This window comes from Rosa rugosa, chromosome 2, assembly GCF_958449725.1.
Source record: "Rosa rugosa chromosome 2, drRosRugo1.1, whole genome shotgun sequence".
Lineage (NCBI taxonomy): Eukaryota > Viridiplantae > Streptophyta > Magnoliopsida > Rosales > Rosaceae > Rosa > Rosa rugosa.
Window position 1 is genome coordinate 64,649,635 of NC_084821.1, and position 17,045 is coordinate 64,666,679.

Below are 17,045 nucleotides of genomic sequence, written 5' to 3' on the forward strand. Positions count from 1 at the left end.
CCTTGGGCAAATCCCAATCACCCTTTGTTCATCCATCATTCTGATCAACCTAGAGCGGTTCTTGTTGAACAGCCTTTGGTGGAAGACAATTATACCACCTGGGCTCAGTCTATGAACATGGCCCTCACAATAAAAAACAAAAGGGGATTCATTGATGACACAAACCAAAGATCAACCCAGAGAGTTGAAGAGCAAATGCAATGGGACCGGTGCAATACCTTGGTTAAAACCTGGTTGCTCGGGTCTATGTCCAAAGAGATATCCAGCAGCGTCATTCACTGCAAGACTGCAAAAAGCATGTGGGAGGAGCTGAAAGAAAGGTTTTTTCACACTAATACGGTGCAATTATTCCATATTGAGAATGCTATACATGATTGTGAACAGGGTGCTGGCTCTGTGACTACCTTCTTTACCAAACTCAAAGGCTTGTGGGATGAGAAAGATGCCCTTTGCGAGATTCCTCCGTGCACCTGTGAAGCATCCAAGGAAATCAAGGATTATATGGATACACAGAAGACAATGAAATTTTTAATGGGGCTTAATGACAATTTTGCTGCAATTCGCAGTAGTGTGGTGAACATGGAGCCCTTTCCCACCGTAAACAAAGCATATTCAATGACACTCCGACATGAGAAACAAGTAGAGGTGTCTAGTGGAAAGGCTTTAGCGCAACAAGAAGTAGCAACATTTGTGGTTAAGCGGAGCAATCGTGATTTTGAAGCTGTCGAAGGAGGAGTCAAATGTGAAAAATGTAACAAGACCAATCACTCCACTAAAAATTGTCGTGCTCACCTCAAATGCACTTTCTGCAATGGAAGGTACCATACCTTCGAGTATTGTTGCAAAAGGAAAGCCCTCATGGGGGAAGGTCAAGGGAGCTCCAAAGGAAATAATGTGGTCTCATTGCAGGACAACAAAAACAATGCCATCAACTTTCCCTTCTCTCAAGAGGACTGCCAGAAATTCTTAGAGCTCATCAAAGATAAGGCCACTACTACCACTGTCAATCAAGTTGGTAACATCCCAAACTATGAAGAACTTTCAGGTAAAACTTATCGCATGAGTCAAAATGGTAAAGAAATCATATGGATTCTAGATAGTGGAGCTAGTGATCACATAGTTTGGGATGTTACCAACTTGATTGACAGTGGTAGTAGTGGCCTTATCTTTGATGAGCTCTAAGAATTTCTGGCAGTCCTCTTGAGAGAAAGGAACGTTGATGGCATTGTTTTTGTTGTCCTGCAATGAGACCACATTATTTCCTTTGGAGCTCCCTTGACCTTCTCAGACAAATTTGTTTTATACAGGACCTACGATCGGGGAAGATGATTGGGACGGGAACTGAGAGGGAAGGACTGTCTCGACCTGATCAAGAAAGGAACATGCAATGTTGCCCATGGTCGCATTCAAAACTTTTGGCATCAAAGGCCTACGATCGGGGAAGATGATTGGGACGGGAATTGAGAGGGAAGGACTGTCTCGACCTGATCAAGAAAGGAACATGCAATGTTGCCCATGGTCGCATTCAAAACTTTGGCATCAAAGGCTCGGTCATCTTTCGAACAAAGTGTCTTTATTATTTCCTTTTCCAGCAAATAAAGCTTGTAACACAAGCGATTGTTCTGTATGTCCTCTGGCTAAACAAACCATAAAATCATTTCCTTTACATGTTAATTCCAGTGAGTGTCCTTTTGACTTAATTCATGTTGACATTTGGGGTGGATATCATGTTCCTTCACTCACTGGTGCACAATATTTCCTCACTATAGTTGATTATCATACTAGGTGCACTTGGGTGTATTTAATGAAGCACAAATCCGAAGCACGCAACCTCCTAGTTAGCTTCATTCAGCTAGTTGAAAATCAGTTTGATAAAAGAGTAAAAATTGTGCGTAGTGACAATGGTCCTGAGTTTAAACTCATAGCTTTCTATTCGTCAAATTAGGGATAATTCATCAAACCAGTTGTGTCAATACACCGCAACAAAACGGTGTAGCAGAGCGCAAGCATAGACACTTGCTTAATGTCGCAAGAGCCCTTCTTTTCCAAGCCCATTTACCTAAGCAATTCTGGGGGGATGCCATTCTCACTTCTGCATACTTGATTAATAGGACACCAACACCAATTCTCGAGGGTAAGACACCTTTTGAAACATTGTTTCATAAAGTTCCAATTTACTCACATCTTCAGGTTTTTGGTTGCTTGTGTTTTGCATCTACACACCCTCTTAAACCTTCCAAATTCGATGCACGGTCTTCTAAGTGTATTTTCCTGGGCTACCCCCACGGTCAAAAGGGATACAAGGTTTATGATATTGCAAAAGGTAAAATTTTGGTTTCACGTGATGTTGAGTTTTTTGAGGATTGCTTTCCATATCAGTCCGCTATGCATTCAAACAATTCAAATAATTCACATCATGATCCTATTTTCATGCCACAAACAAATACACCGTATTTGGATAATGAAGAGCCATCAACCACACATGATATTACCCAAAATATACCTCCTGAGAATCCTCCAATTGAACAAAGCGTTCCAGCCCATCCTTCCTCTGATATCGTTATCCCTTCATCACCAGAACAGAGTCATTCATCATCGCCACCAAATCTGACCTCAAATCAAAATCCAAATCCATCTCTTCCTCCACCACGACGCTCCACCAGGGTAACCCAACAACCATCCTTTCTGCAAGATTTCCACATCGAGGAAGCTTTTCCCTCTCGACCTGCACCATCGTCTTCACAGGCCGAGGACCGTCACCAAGGTACTCCTCATTCTCTCTCCCATGTTTTATCTTATGATAAGCTTTCTCCCTCTCATCATGCTTTTGTCACTCAGCTCACTATTGAAAAAGAACCCAAGTCCTTTTCACAGGCAGTCCAACACCCCAAATGGAGAGAGGTGATGCAAACAGAGATCAAGGCCTTAGAGGCTAACCGGACCTGGACCTTGGTCCCACTTCCTTCACACAAACGACCCATTGGATGCAAATGGGTTTACAAGATTAAGCTCAATCCCGATGGATCGATTGAACGGTATAAAGCACGATTGGTCGCCAAAGGTTATAGTCAGGTTGAAGGAGTGGATTACCGAGAGACTTTTGCTCCTGTTGCCAAGTTAACCACAGTCCGAATCCTTCCCAGTCTTGCAGCTATAAAAGGATGGCATTTATATCAATTGGATGTAAACAATGCATTTTTGAATGGTGACCTTTATGAAGAGGTGTATATGCATCTACCTTCTGGTTTCGGACGAAAGGGGGAGACACGAGTTTGCAGGTTGCATAAGTCAATTTAAGGCCTGAAACAAGCCTCACGGCAGTGGTTTATCAAGCTTTCGAGTGCTCTCAAGTCAGCTGGATTTCAATAGTCTTGGTCCGACTATTCGTTATTCATCTGAAACTGTCAAGGAAAATTCACGGCACTGTTGGTATACGTGGATGATGTGATTTTGGCTGGGAATAGCTTGGAAGACCTTTTACAGATCAAACAATTCCTTTCTAACTGTTTCAAATTGAAAGATATGGGAAAGCTCAAGTATTTTTTGGGAATAGAAGTAGCAAGATCACATAAAGGAATTGTGTTATGCCAGAGAAAATATGCACTAGAGATTTTGGAAGACACAGGCTTCTTAGGTGCAAAGCCTTCTCGGTTTCTTGTAGAGCAAGGCTTATCACTCACCCAATCTGATGGAAGCTTATTGGATGATCCTTCTCAATATCGCAGGTTAGTGGGGAGGCTCATATATCTCACCATTACGAGATCGGATATAGTTTATGATGTTCACATATTAAGCCAGTTTATGGACAAGCCACGACAGCCACATCTCGAGGCAGCACATAAGGTCTTAAGATACATTAAACAAGCTCCAGGGCAAGGGATTCTCTTGCCTTCAACAGGCTCATTGGAGTTGAGAGCATTCTGTGACGCAGACTGCGCACGATGTAGAGACACAAGGAGATCGGTGTTCGGTTATTGTGTGTTTTTCGGCAATGCGCTTATCTCATGGAAAACAAAAAAGCAGAGCACTGTAGCACGCTCAAGTGCGGAAGCCGAGTATAGGTCCATGGCCACGACTTGTTGTGAGGTAACTTGGTTACGCAATATATTGCGTGATTTGAATATACATCATAACGACCCAGTTAAATTGTACTGTGATAATCTTGTTGCGATTCACATAGCTTCAAACCCTGTGTTTCATGAGCGCACAAAGCACATAGAAATTGACTGCCATGTAGTGCGTGGAAAGGTGCAAAGAGGCGTGATTAAGACGGCTCACATTCGAACTAAAGATCAGTCGGCCGACTTATTTACTAAACCAGTAGTGCTGCACAGTTCAATATGTTGCTTGGCAAGTTGGGTGTAATCAATATACACTCCAACTTGAGGGGGAGTATTGAGGAACAAGATTCAGTGGTACCAGCTAAGGAAAGAATAATGCAGAGTTAGGGATTTGATAGATATTCATATGTTGTAATTGTGTGGCTATATTGCATCTGTTAGTGCTTGATTCTAGGCTAGAACTGTGGATCGTACAGAGGTGTAATTGTATAAAGATGTAACTTTCTATTGTGAATGATAAGAAGAGAATTCTTTAGTTTACCATTTTTACAAATACAAATTGAATACAGGGAAGTAGTAAAATCTCTAATCAAATTGAAATCACTTCTCTGTCTCCCTTGATTATTCTTCAACTAGAATTGAAGAAGATAATAGCAAATTCGGAGAAAGGTTGCAACATAAGACCAAATGAGAAAAAGAACGACTACACCACTTATATTAAATGTATACCAAACCTTAATAAAATAGCAAAAGCAATAACCTCAACTGGATAAAAAGCGGGCAAAAACCCTCACTAACAATTACTCAAAACACAATAAAAGAAGGTTTTTGAGTACGCTTTTTCTATCCTATATATAGACTGCCTCCAGTTAGTGAAAAGATGATCACCAAAACAACAGTAACAACCATAACATTTTTCTTCACTCCATCAAAGAACCCCCCAAGCGACTGCATTGGCGGCATAAGTAGACACAAGCACAAAAAGACTAAACACACAGTGAACATGATCATTAGATTATCATTCCCTCGAGGTCTTGAAGGTGGCGGCGGCGAAAAAATGGGTGTCCATGGCCCAGCGGGGACAGGCAATTGTAGGCTTGAGGTTTGCGGTTGGTTTTCGACTATGACCCACTGGCCATGTGTGGGGGGTAACGGTCTCGGTGGCTCGGCCACAACAGGCCACGGCAGACTTGGGATTTGTGGGTGGTTCTCGTACCTGGCCCACCCGCATGACGGGTGGGCTAACGGTACTAATGGCTCGCCCACAAAGGCCAATTGCGGACTTGAGTTTGGTGGGTAGTTCCACCAGTACTCTTGTAGAGAACTTGAGGGTAATGATGACTCCCCCGCGACAGGCCGATGCATATCATTGTGTTGGTTGTTTTCGTCTCGTCTGGGGCTTGAGGGTCTTGATGACTCGTCGACCACCTCCGCAACATCCACCGACTGACGGCACAGGGGACAGAAGTTATTAGTATCCAGCCACGGCGTTATGCATTCTGTATGAAATAAGTGGAAGCAGGGCAGCAAGCAAGTAGCAGTTTCATTATCAAAGTGAGAAACGTTCTCCAAACAAATAGCACAGTTATCCCTACCTCCCATGATGATCAGTATCAGGATTCACTTCGTCTGAATAACCTTCAATTGTGATGATTCGGTTTCAGAAACAAACTCGTTGGTTAATGTATAGGCTATGAGGAGATCGAAGTATGTAATACTAGAAGGATTAGAAAAGAGGTGCATTCTAACTTACCAATTTTCGGATGCTAGTCCCAGATCGATGAGGAGATGTAAGATAGCCTAGAACTCTAGCTAGCAGGATATTTTTTTTGTTTTCCATCTAAGGATTAGGAAAGAGCTAGTTTTGTTTTAGGTAAGTGTTCGTTTGGAGTACAATATTGCATTATATTACCCATGCACGTTTGGATTCTTGTTCAATTAATCATATGGCAATTTTATGATCTTCTTTTGTTTTTAATTACTGTTCTTAAATCTAAAAAAAAAAAAATTGTCCAAAGTAAGAACATGTCAGAAACAAACTCATAGTGAGGTTTCAACTCGATCATAATGGAAACTAACTCAACAAGATTTGAGTACCTAGTTCTCCTAAACCTCTGTGTTAGAACATGGCGAGTTGTGAATTTTCAGTGCTTGGTAATTGATGGTTCTTAATGTACCAAGTAAATAGCAAACTCACAAACAAATTGAATACACATAATTTTCCATCTTTATATCTCTAATCACATTTGAAATCATAAGCAAGGGCACATTACAAAACAGAGCGGGATCATCAGCAGAGTAGTTAAAGTACAGCCAGCCACCTCAATCCACCCGCGCTCGCACCACGAGGGTTCGGGTAGCGGGTCCGTGTCGACATCTTCTTCATATATGTATTGGTACTGCGGAGGCCGGGACAATGTCGACAACGAAAGTCGTTGTGATGGCTCCCCGGCCATCTCCACAATAGGAATTGGGCATCGACACACGGGACACGAGCACAAGTGACGACTCTTCTGAGTCTTCTCTTGCCACTTCAGAATGCAATCTCCATGATAAATGTGTGAGCAGGGTAAGTGCGTAACGCTCTTGGGGCCAAAGTCAGAAAGGCCCTCCAGACAAATAACACACTCCTCCTCCTCCTGTTCCTCTTCCTTAACTTCCAAGCTATCAAATCTCACTTTGTTCCAACTTTCATTCCCACCACTGCGCTCCTGCACGGTCACAATGTCCTTGATGACCACGCAGATAGGCCGGAAGGGGACGGCGCCTTTCAAGGCCTCGAATATCTTTGCAACAATAGCAGGCTGCTCATCTTGTGGGACGCCCATGCTGGAAAGAGTCCCTGTGCAGATTACCCATGTGTCCTGAGTCCTCAAACACAATAGCTGGGCACGAGAGAGTGGTTTAGTTTGTCTTTCGGCTACAAGCTTTGCTTCTTCTAATTCCTCACTAGTAGCATTTTCATCTTCTTCTTCTGTCCGACTGCTGCTTCTGGTGACCTCGAAGAGCTGGAATTTGATCGGGAACAGGTCGCTGCAGCTTGGAGTTGAAACCTCAGTGAGGGTTTCTGGTTGCCTCACTTCGCTATGGAAATAGTGTCTTATCATGATTGAAGTTGAAGAACAAAGCTAATTATGTTAATTAGTAATATGGTAAGGGAATGAAGGGTGTTCATGTATATAGATACATTTCCCACGTACATAGCTATTCCTAAGTCGATAAGAATACCTAACCTAACCGGGAAGGATATTAGAAAAGAAGTAGGAAAATATTGGTTTCCTTAAAAGACCTGGATCTTTTTTTGGGTAATATACCTGGAGTCCTGGATAGTTTAGGAAAGTGATTTGAGGGATGGATGTTTTTGCCAAGTTTTACTCTGGACGGTTGTACTTGAATTTGTAATATATGGTAATTAATTTTCATATCCTATCACTTATAAAGTAAACATACAAACGCATATAGAAATGTTAATGTTAAAGGTACTTCTACCTTCTCAGTGTACCCATTGAGACCTCCCACACTATCCTCTCTATAGGATTAGCTAGGGAGAGTGAAACTAGGAGATTCATGGTGAATAACTGAATATTGCGAGTATCCGCTGGGTCTCACGGTGGATATGCTTCAAGTTGTTCGGGCAAAGATGAACTAATATCCAGTAATGGGGAGTTAGAATATTATCTAGTATCACCTATAACCAATTTAAGTATTGCATGCCCATATGTATACAGGCAATATAGCGGTCGATCTAAACCTAGAAGCATTAGGAAAAAGGTGATGTAGCATATGTATGAGCTATCTTCATATTTTAGGAAAGTAGATTTTTGCGAAAGTTCAGGTAAGAAGAACTCTTTATCTACTGTCACTACCTAGCAATGGTAGGCTTTCTCACCAATCCTTTTGGTCTAAGCACATGGAAACCTGAATTCTGCAAGAATTCATCTTAAGTTCTTAACAAAAGCGAATCTATGATGACTGAGGCAAGCATAGATAAAAAATGCTTCGTTTTCGGTTGATGGAAGTTCGTAAAACAGGGTTTGTGTCTATAGCTTCAATGCATGGTAGAACAATTGCCTCCACACCCAAATTAGTTCGTATTAATTCGACTAAATTTGTTGTTAACTGCGTTCCTTCTCTTTTATGTATTCAACCAACTAATTTTTAGAAGTCACCGTCTCCGAATTCCTTTCCTAATCTGGCCATGCCATTCTGCTTTTGGGTAATCTACCTAAGCAAGGACCTTTTTAAAACATGTAAACCGACTCCAAAAGAGAGAAAGCAATAAACCAATAGTTCCTTTTGTTGTTTCTAGTTTTGACTTCGATCAACCAAATGTTGTTTTTGCACAATGATGACTAAAATGAACTAGCTAGGCTTAGATTTGGGTTACCAGAGAAAGAACATAAATTAAACCAAGTTGTTCTTAAAGAAAGTAAGGCAATACCACATGATTTATATACATTTTATACAAATGTTTTTCTTCCTTCATGGGCAATTGGCACTTTCACTAAAATAGACTAAGATCGACCAGGAGACAATATTCTTGATTACAAACCATCAGATGCCACTCGCAAAATCCCAGTTGCCCAACTTTAACTTTTTTGATTCAGTACCATGAACGATAAAATCTACAATAGACGAAACAAAGTACAACAAACACAGTAAAAAGGAGTGAAAAAGATAAAGGAGAAACCCTGCAAGATCAGTATATCACCGTCATATAGATACTCGATTTATCAGCGCCTAAACAACCAGATTTAAAACCCAGCAGATGGCAGATCACTCATTTGCCTTTCCCATTCATACACACTTTATTGAACCATCTCTTGCTTGCAATATCCAACTACCCAATGCCTCCTTTCCCAAGTTTTCTCATATTCTCGATCCCTTCTCTCTTTTTCATTCTCTCTTGGATCCAAGAAAGCTATGATTCCTCAAGATATATATAATAAAAGGCAGGCAAAAGAGGTAAACTCTTCTTTTGCAAATACACAAAGATTGCTGTTTCTCTTGCGTAGTATATCTTAGCTTCTTCTCCATCATTCTCTTGCAATAACCCAGAACAAAATATACAACCAAAGTATAGAAGAAGCAACTAGGAGAGATGGGTGTTAGCTCTCTTCGGCATTCTGCATTATTTTTCCTGTTTCTCTTCTTTAGTTCAGGTAACTTGAATTGAATAGGATCTCCATTGCTGTCTGCTTATGCGATTCTCTTGTGTATATCTGCTTCATCATGAACATGTGCTAACTTTCCAATATGTTCAATTTTCATTCATCTAGACAAGTAATCTGCTAACATTAAATTATTAATTAACATGAATATGAGGAAAAACTACAGACTTGCATGCATGCATCAAACACCTAAATCCGATGGCAAATCTCATCCATATTATAGGAGCATCTATTTCAATTAAATCTACTTTTGATCTGAGAATAAATAGATATTTACAATCTCTGAAACAATTTTTCAGGATTGCAATTTGTTTTACCTTCATAGTAGTTGTGTACATAGAGCAAGATGAGTTCCCCTCATACAAATCCTAGCAACTTCTCCAATGATTTCAATTGAAAAGAAAAAGGAACTTACCATGCTTTCAATTTCTTCAGGTTCAAGTGTTCCAAAAAATCCTCCATTGGAAGCAATCCAACAAAGCAAAAGACAAGTGATTCATGAAAACCATATGCTTTTCTCATCTGCAGTGTCTACGACCCAGCTTGATTCGATTCCTGTCGTAAATCCAAGTCCAACTGTAATGACTCCCACACTTGTCTTCCCAGCATCCCCACCACCACCAACCACCATGACAACCCCCACCACTCCCACCACAACCCCGATGACTCCCACTACAATCCCGCCGACTCCCCCTATCCCGCCGACTCCCACTACAACCCCGACGACTCCCACTACAACCCCAACAACTCCCTCTACAACTCCAACAACTCCCTCCACAACCCCTGCATCATCAGGTGGTGGTGGTAGTGGTAGTTGGTGTATAGCAAGCCAATCAGCTTCAGAAACTGCCCTGCAGGTAGCTCTTGATTATGCTTGTGGCTATGGAGGTGCAGACTGTTCACCAATTCAACCAAGTGGAAGCTGTTATAACCCAAACACTCTCCGGGATCACGCTTCATATGCCTTCAATAACTATTACCAGAAGAACCCAGCTCCAACCAGCTGTAGTTTTGGAGGAACAGCACAACTGACCACCACTGACCCCAGTAAGACATCTATGAACTTTAATCCAGCAATATTCTAAAAAGAAAGTGGAATCCAAACCTTACCATTTGTACAAAAACTCTGCTGTAAAGTGAAACTTTGCATGAATTTTTCTCATTACTGGAAGTATACCTCTCCAATATTATAGAAAGAAAAGAACCATCCATTTCTTAGGAGGGAAAGTATCTTGCTGAATAGTATAGCCAGCTGTAGCTTCCTACCTCTTTTGCCAAAATTTCCAGATCTTCATTTAATAAATTTAAATTCCCAACCTCATAATTCTTGTTGTATGGTGCTTGATTAAATGCTGAAGTCCTCACTCTGTCTTATTGCAGGTAGTGGTAGCTGTCGCTATTCATCATCCACAGCATCAACCAGGTAATCTTTCATAACCAACTCCAACTTGACTATGGAGACATCAAGCAAATATAAATCTTACTTTTTTTTCTCCAAACTCAGCTCGAGTACACCACCTTACCAGACTCCACCATCGACACCGACAAGTATGACAACGCCACCATCCCCGACCACCCCGCTTATAGATACTCCAGGTGGATCAACAATTTATGGTTCGCCATCAGAGTCCCCCAACGCAGCCAACTCTATCTCATCTTGCATGCTTCTGCTATCCACCACACTCTTGGGTTCACTACTTGCAGCAATTTACCTCTGAAATGACAGGAAGTTCAGATTATTCTATCTGCAATTAGATGGCAATTCATTCATTTGCCAGCAACCCACATAAAGTCCAAGGAGGCACTGAGAATTGAAGTGAGCTATCATGTTCTCTCAAGGCCTTCTTCTCACCATTTAAATTATTGTCAAACTTCATCTATGTATACCTCTTAGTTGACTATTAAGCCTGAGAGAAAAGTCAGAAAGCATAGAAATTTTTTAGGTACTTGTACTTGTAGACATATAGGTCCTTCATCTACAGTATTAGCACAATAAATTATTAGCTAATTCAACCAGGCTTTAGGCTATTATATATATATATATATATATATATATATATATATATATATATATATATATATATATATATATATATATATCATATTTATGAGTATTGATGAGATGCTCAGTTACATGATATTAACTAGAACATTATCTATTTTGATCCCAATGAGCAACAAGAATACAACAGAGTAATAGGTTCACCTATGAAATTCTTTCACCTAGTTAATAGATGTAGAGTAATTGGTAGAAGAATGACTCATGTCCTGACTGCTAGTAGGACATAAACATATGAAAATTTGACCATATAACTCCAAAAAAAAATTTGGAGGATGAAGGCAACAGATATTAAGCTCTTCCTCATTTGCTTCATAGAACAATGTTTTTCAAATTTCAACAATTCAAATCTTGCTCATTTCATTCATACTAGTATTTTTCATGCTAGATCCCTATATAACCATAAAAAACAATTTATCCAATCTTGTGATGCCCGCTAGCTTCTCAATAGAAACTCTCACATCAGCAATGAATTGTCTAAAGGCTTAAATAACAATTCTCAGCAGTGCAACAACAAAGGAGACAAAACGGGTGCAACATGAGTAGTCTAAAATTGATGAAATGCAATACACTCAAGTGCCATGGGTACAATCCATTTTTTGAAGGTGTAGAGTTCCATTATAAAGCAATATTGTTGCACTGTATCAAGACTCTACCCTGCACATTATGAATAATTCATGAACAAAATTTCAGAAGAGACGCTACACTAGTTGACAATATTTCCTTATATTGAAAAAAAAATATGAACACTGAGAACTTTATTCATCTTATACATATCTAGAAAATGAACACTAAGAGGTTCAGCATTTATGACTGTTCTCAGGCAGGCTTTCAACCTTTACATCATCGCTACTTTACTTTTAATTATTTTACAATAAACTCAGAACAGGAGCAAGCATGACAGAACAGTGAGACAAATGATGGCTAAGGTTGCAACAATTGAACCTCGGTCAAATGACTGGTTCAAGCTTCCAATGCGTGAGAAATGCTGAAAAGCCAAATATCCTGCAATGACTAGGGAAAGAATAGCACCTTCTTGTCTTCCCCTGCCAACAGAACATAGTGAAACATAAGAACTAGGAAAGTTACTTAATGGTCAAGGTTGGTGTAGAAAAATGCATATGCTTACCTAAGTCTCATAACTTGGTGTGGAGCAACAATCACCAGGAGACATGCTACTAATGGCAATTCAAGTTCCCCTGAAAAAGAACAAAATGAGACCATATAATTGGGATGGATAGTTGAAAGTATAAGTGAACCACTCAAACTTGAAATTAAGAGCAGAAAACAGAACAAAGACTTAGAGAATGGCACACACACACACAGAGAAAGAACAGAAAAAGAAACTCGGACTAATATATAGATCAGTAGTCCCACTATTCTGAAAACTACGGGCAGAATCTTCAATTACTGGTGAATATATGCATGATTATAAGAATGATGCCCAAAAAAGGTATCTTTAAAAGTAAAATGGGTCGTCTCCACTAGAGTGTAATGAAATGAACCAATAAAGTCAACAAACCATGCAGCAATTAAAAACTTGGAATCAAGAACACCAAGAAATCGAAACCAAGGAATCGAAAGAGGACCTACCAGGAATGTAGAAGAAGAGACGAACAAGAAGCGCCAAAAATGCGGCCCAGATGCCATATTCACCCCTGCAAGCCAAACTCAAGTCATGCTTTCGAGCTCAAAAAGGCTATAACTTGATTCAATGGATACCTCACAAACACCAAATTTACAAATTAAGGAAAGAAGTAAAAAAAAAAAAAAGGAATAACTTCCAGAAAAGGCTCACTTAATCCATGAGATGAGGTGACCCGGTGCTTGTAGAGCAAACAAGGGCACAAGAAACGATTTCTGCACAGCAGTTCCTCTCACAAACATCAGGATCCTGAAAAATGTAACACAAATTGAATGACATGCCGGAAAAGAAATTGATTTCGAAACAAAAATATCCGGAAATTCAGCAAATTGGAGTCTCACGCAGATGAGATGGTGGCGATCCACTGGATAGTATCGACTCTGAGAGGTAAAGCATAACAAACTGCAGTCATTCCCCTCCTGATCTTCTTCTTCTTCTTCATCAACTTCAACTCATCGTTTCCACTAATCGAAACGTTTCTACCGATCGAAACTCTATAAAACAAAGAAACCAGAGCTTCGAATTCAACGTCCGTTTCACATAAACCGGAGCTCGATTGAAATTACGAAACTAACCTGAGTGGATGGTAATGGAGTGAGCTGGAGGCGCGGGGGAAAACGCCAAAGAGCTTCTTCCTGGCCTGAAGCAGAGGCGCGGCGGAGACGACCTTGCTTGTGCTGCTGCGGTGGAGAGAGAAGGTCTGCGCTGACGTGGAGGACAGTGATAGGCTCGCCATTCTTGCTCGGACGAACAAGTTAGAGAGTGAGAGTGAGGGTTACGATTTTATTGACGGGAATGAGGCGACGAATTCGGATCCAAGTGGCGGGTTCGCGGGTCTAGGCCGGATCGATAGAGTCGGTGGATCAAGCTGAGATCTGCGACACGGGTGTAGATAGAGATGGCTTAAATTTGGGGCCTTTTAAAAAGAGTTCCTTTTTGACCAAAATTGGAATGAAAACGACTTCAACGTCACAGGTCACCTGATCATTATGGTACGTTCATTTTTAACCAGCTAGGCAGCTATTAATTCGCCGCTACTTTTTCACATAAAGAGAACAATGATGAACTTAGTCCAAAGTCTGAATCCAATGAGAAACTCCACCAGTTAGTTTTTTTTTTTTTACTTTATTAAGGGAAATCCAAAGGCTTCCTAGGCCCAAGATAAAAACCTATTCGGCGCATGTGAAATGCTCCAACTGTGCATTGCAGCACAGTGCCTGACCACTTTGACAGCTTCGGGATTCGAACCTAGGTTGTCCACCAGTTATTGATAACTAGGTGAGTTGATATAAATGAGGAACATAAAGAATTAAAACTCATAATCATGTTTAAGGCGGTTGAAGAATTATTGGCGATATAAGTTATAAGGTTTTTAGCTTATAAAAAGACGTGATTTACAGATAATGAAACGAGTAATTAGATAAGAAATTACATCACAATCTCTTAGTTTGAAATCAACATTGTGCCAAAACCTAATTCTTATACTTGGTCTACTTTATTATATGCATATGGGATTATGGAACTTAGGGCTGGCTGCGGCACGGTTGCCGACATTTTTGGGGTCATCCGAATACCGACCGAAGATCTTCGGTTTCGTCAGAATTGAAACCGGTACCGTGCCGGAAGTTCGGTTACCGAAACCTCGGTTTACCGAGGTAAACAGTCGGTATCGGTTGGTATTTTGGCACACCAATCGTCGGAGGTCGGTGAGGTCCATGATGGTGGAGGTGAGTCACGGTGGTGACCGGAAGTGGGTGTCGAAGGAGAGAGAAAACAGATCTAGTTCCTCTGCTCTCCATTAGACCAAAACAATTTGGAGATGAGAGAGGGAGGCAGAGAAGAGGAGCTGGGATATGAGAGAGAGGGAGAGCAGTGGGCGGAGGAGCAGAGAGAGGAGGAGGCGGAGAAGAGGGTGGGGGGGGGGGCAGTGGGTGAGGAGATGAGAGAGAGTGAGACAGAGGAGAAGAGGAGCTGGAGACTTGAGACCTAGTCGAAGAAGAAGGCAATGAGTCAACAAGGAAAGAGAAAAAGAAAAAGTAAAGGAGTTGTGGTTCTCGAGGAGGCATCTCAAAGTATTCTTTTCAGTTAAACTAGTATAAAAATAAAATTCTAAGGGTAAGACAATAGGTAACGTTGTAGCCCAGTGGAAAGTGGCGTAACTTACAATCTGGGCTTGAAAGGTTGAGGGTTCGAGTCTTGCAAATGGAGAGATATAATCCATTTTTTGAATAACTCTCCTTCTCTCGGCCGGTTTGGTTTGAACTGAAGATTTGGTTTGCTTGAACCGCTACCGAGCCGAAAATGTCCATACGGTTCGGTTCAGCCGTACCGCACCTCCGGCTACCACTTCCGTCGGCGTCGACAGCGGTGGTTCGGCCAGTTTCGGCAGGTCCGGCATTTTCAGCCACCCCTAATGGAACTACTGAACTAGATTATATAGTAGCCAAGAAATACTCAATGTAATCGCTTTGCTCGATACGCACTCTTTTTATTCTTAATCGGAGTCAAAATCGATTTGAGCCTAATCAGCAAAACTGGAAGAATGGCCGTGTATGTTGGTCTTTCAAACTTTCTTGTTGGCGTGGGAGCCGTTCTTTTGCTTTCACCTTAACTGGCCATTAGGGAACGGACAAGTTGTTCAGCTTTTATTCGCTACAGCTATATATCCATTGCACGACAACGACTCCAGTCATTGTTTCCATCCTTAATCAGCTTAAGATTCTAAACTCCGAACTTGGACGGCTCGGATTATCTTCTGTACTCATCAGTGACATATATAGCTTCTGCTGCCACCGTTGTTGTTGGATCCACCGCTAAAATCATGGACTTTAATTGGTTAACAGGTGCACGCAACTTGGCCGTATTAGTGGCATTTACTCTGTTTGTTTTCTACATTAATTGGTCGCCGAATTATGAGCAGTTGCTTGGTAATTGGTCGCCGTACTAGTGTCTTGGTGATTCAGCAGCAACAACAAAAATGAGCAGTTGCTCTTGCTCATCGAGTAGCTTAGCTAGCTAATTCTAGTTTCTTTTGCTTTCTAGGTGAAAATTGTGTAGATATATAGCAATGCAATGCCCAGAATGAGCACTTGTTCAACTTAGATAGCTAGAGGAAAACCAATAATTATTTGCAGAAATGTTCTCACTATTACTTATTGATCAAGAAGCCGTCAAATTTAGCTATTATTATGTGTTCTTTTGTGAATTTTCTTTCCTCAATTTAAATTTATAGGTTGGTTAAGTTTAAGATATTCGACACATTTTCTTTTGTTGAATTTCGACATCTAATTCTCTATGATGGGGATTGCATATCTTCTAAGTCATGTTCGCCTACTCAATGAATTTCTTACAACTGCTCAACTTTCATTTGATCAAAATCCAATGATAGAGAATAATGAAGGAAAAAAAATTTCATCTACCATATTATTATCCACAATGTAATTTGAGTCTAATAATAGTTAAAAACAACTTAGTCACGCGAAGATGATTCATGATCGTTTTTTTTTTTTTTTTTTAGGGCAATAGAAGACTGATCCATTAATATTAAAATCATACGACCTCACTTAGTCAAGCTTGAGAGGTCCAAAGACCCCTCATATTACAAATCAATAATGCTCGCATAAAAGGACTAAAATCCAAAATTGAAACTCCAAAAAAACTAAAATTCTAAAGGAACTGCAGAAACAAAATGCAGAAATTAAAAACTCCCTAACCCTACATAGCCCTAAAATGGAACCACTGGATTGAACATCTTGACGCCTAAGACCTTCATGGTGTACGTCGCAACCCTCAACACAGCCACAACAACATTCGAGGAACAATACAGGGTAAAGAGCAGGATAGGCCACCTCCCAGAAATCTCAAAACCAAGCCCAACCCAAGTGTTGGAGGAAAGGGGAACTGAACCAACTAGGCACAGTTCACTAGCCTGCATCTGCAGCCCAGATCGGTAGAGGCCCAAAAGCCCACTACCCAAACCCTTCGTCTCCCACCCCCAGATCGACCGGTTCTGACCTTGTAGAAGAGGCCCTCTGCCCATCACACCTCCATAGAAAAACCAGGTTGCCGCTGCCTCACGCACCGCCGTCCTGCAACTCGATGCCCTTCGA

The 17,045-nt window shown here is 40.9% G+C and overlaps 2 protein-coding genes across 2 annotated transcripts; one reads left to right on the forward strand and one right to left on the reverse strand.

Moving 5' to 3' along the window:
- Positions 1-8,544: 8,544 nt before the first annotated feature.
- LOC133733051 (PLASMODESMATA CALLOSE-BINDING PROTEIN 2-like) lies at positions 8,545-11,248 on the forward strand. The gene is made up of 4 exons (XM_062160662.1): positions 8,545-9,223; positions 9,668-10,279; positions 10,613-10,655; positions 10,737-11,248. The coding sequence occupies exons 1-4, from the start codon at positions 9,163-9,165 to the stop codon at positions 10,948-10,950; spliced, it is 930 nt and encodes a 309-aa protein (XP_062016646.1). The 5' UTR covers positions 8,545-9,162; the 3' UTR covers positions 10,951-11,248.
- A 750-nt stretch (positions 11,249-11,998) lies between these two features.
- On the reverse strand, positions 11,999-13,841 carry LOC133733053 (cold-regulated 413 inner membrane protein 1, chloroplastic-like). The gene is made up of 6 exons (XM_062160663.1): positions 13,512-13,841; positions 13,278-13,430; positions 13,090-13,185; positions 12,885-12,949; positions 12,421-12,490; positions 11,999-12,337 (listed from the first exon to the last, which is right to left on the reverse strand). The coding sequence occupies exons 1-6, from the start codon at positions 13,670-13,672 to the stop codon at positions 12,172-12,174; spliced, it is 711 nt and encodes a 236-aa protein (XP_062016647.1). The 5' UTR covers positions 13,673-13,841; the 3' UTR covers positions 11,999-12,171.
- Between the last annotated feature and the right edge of the window lie 3,204 nt (positions 13,842-17,045).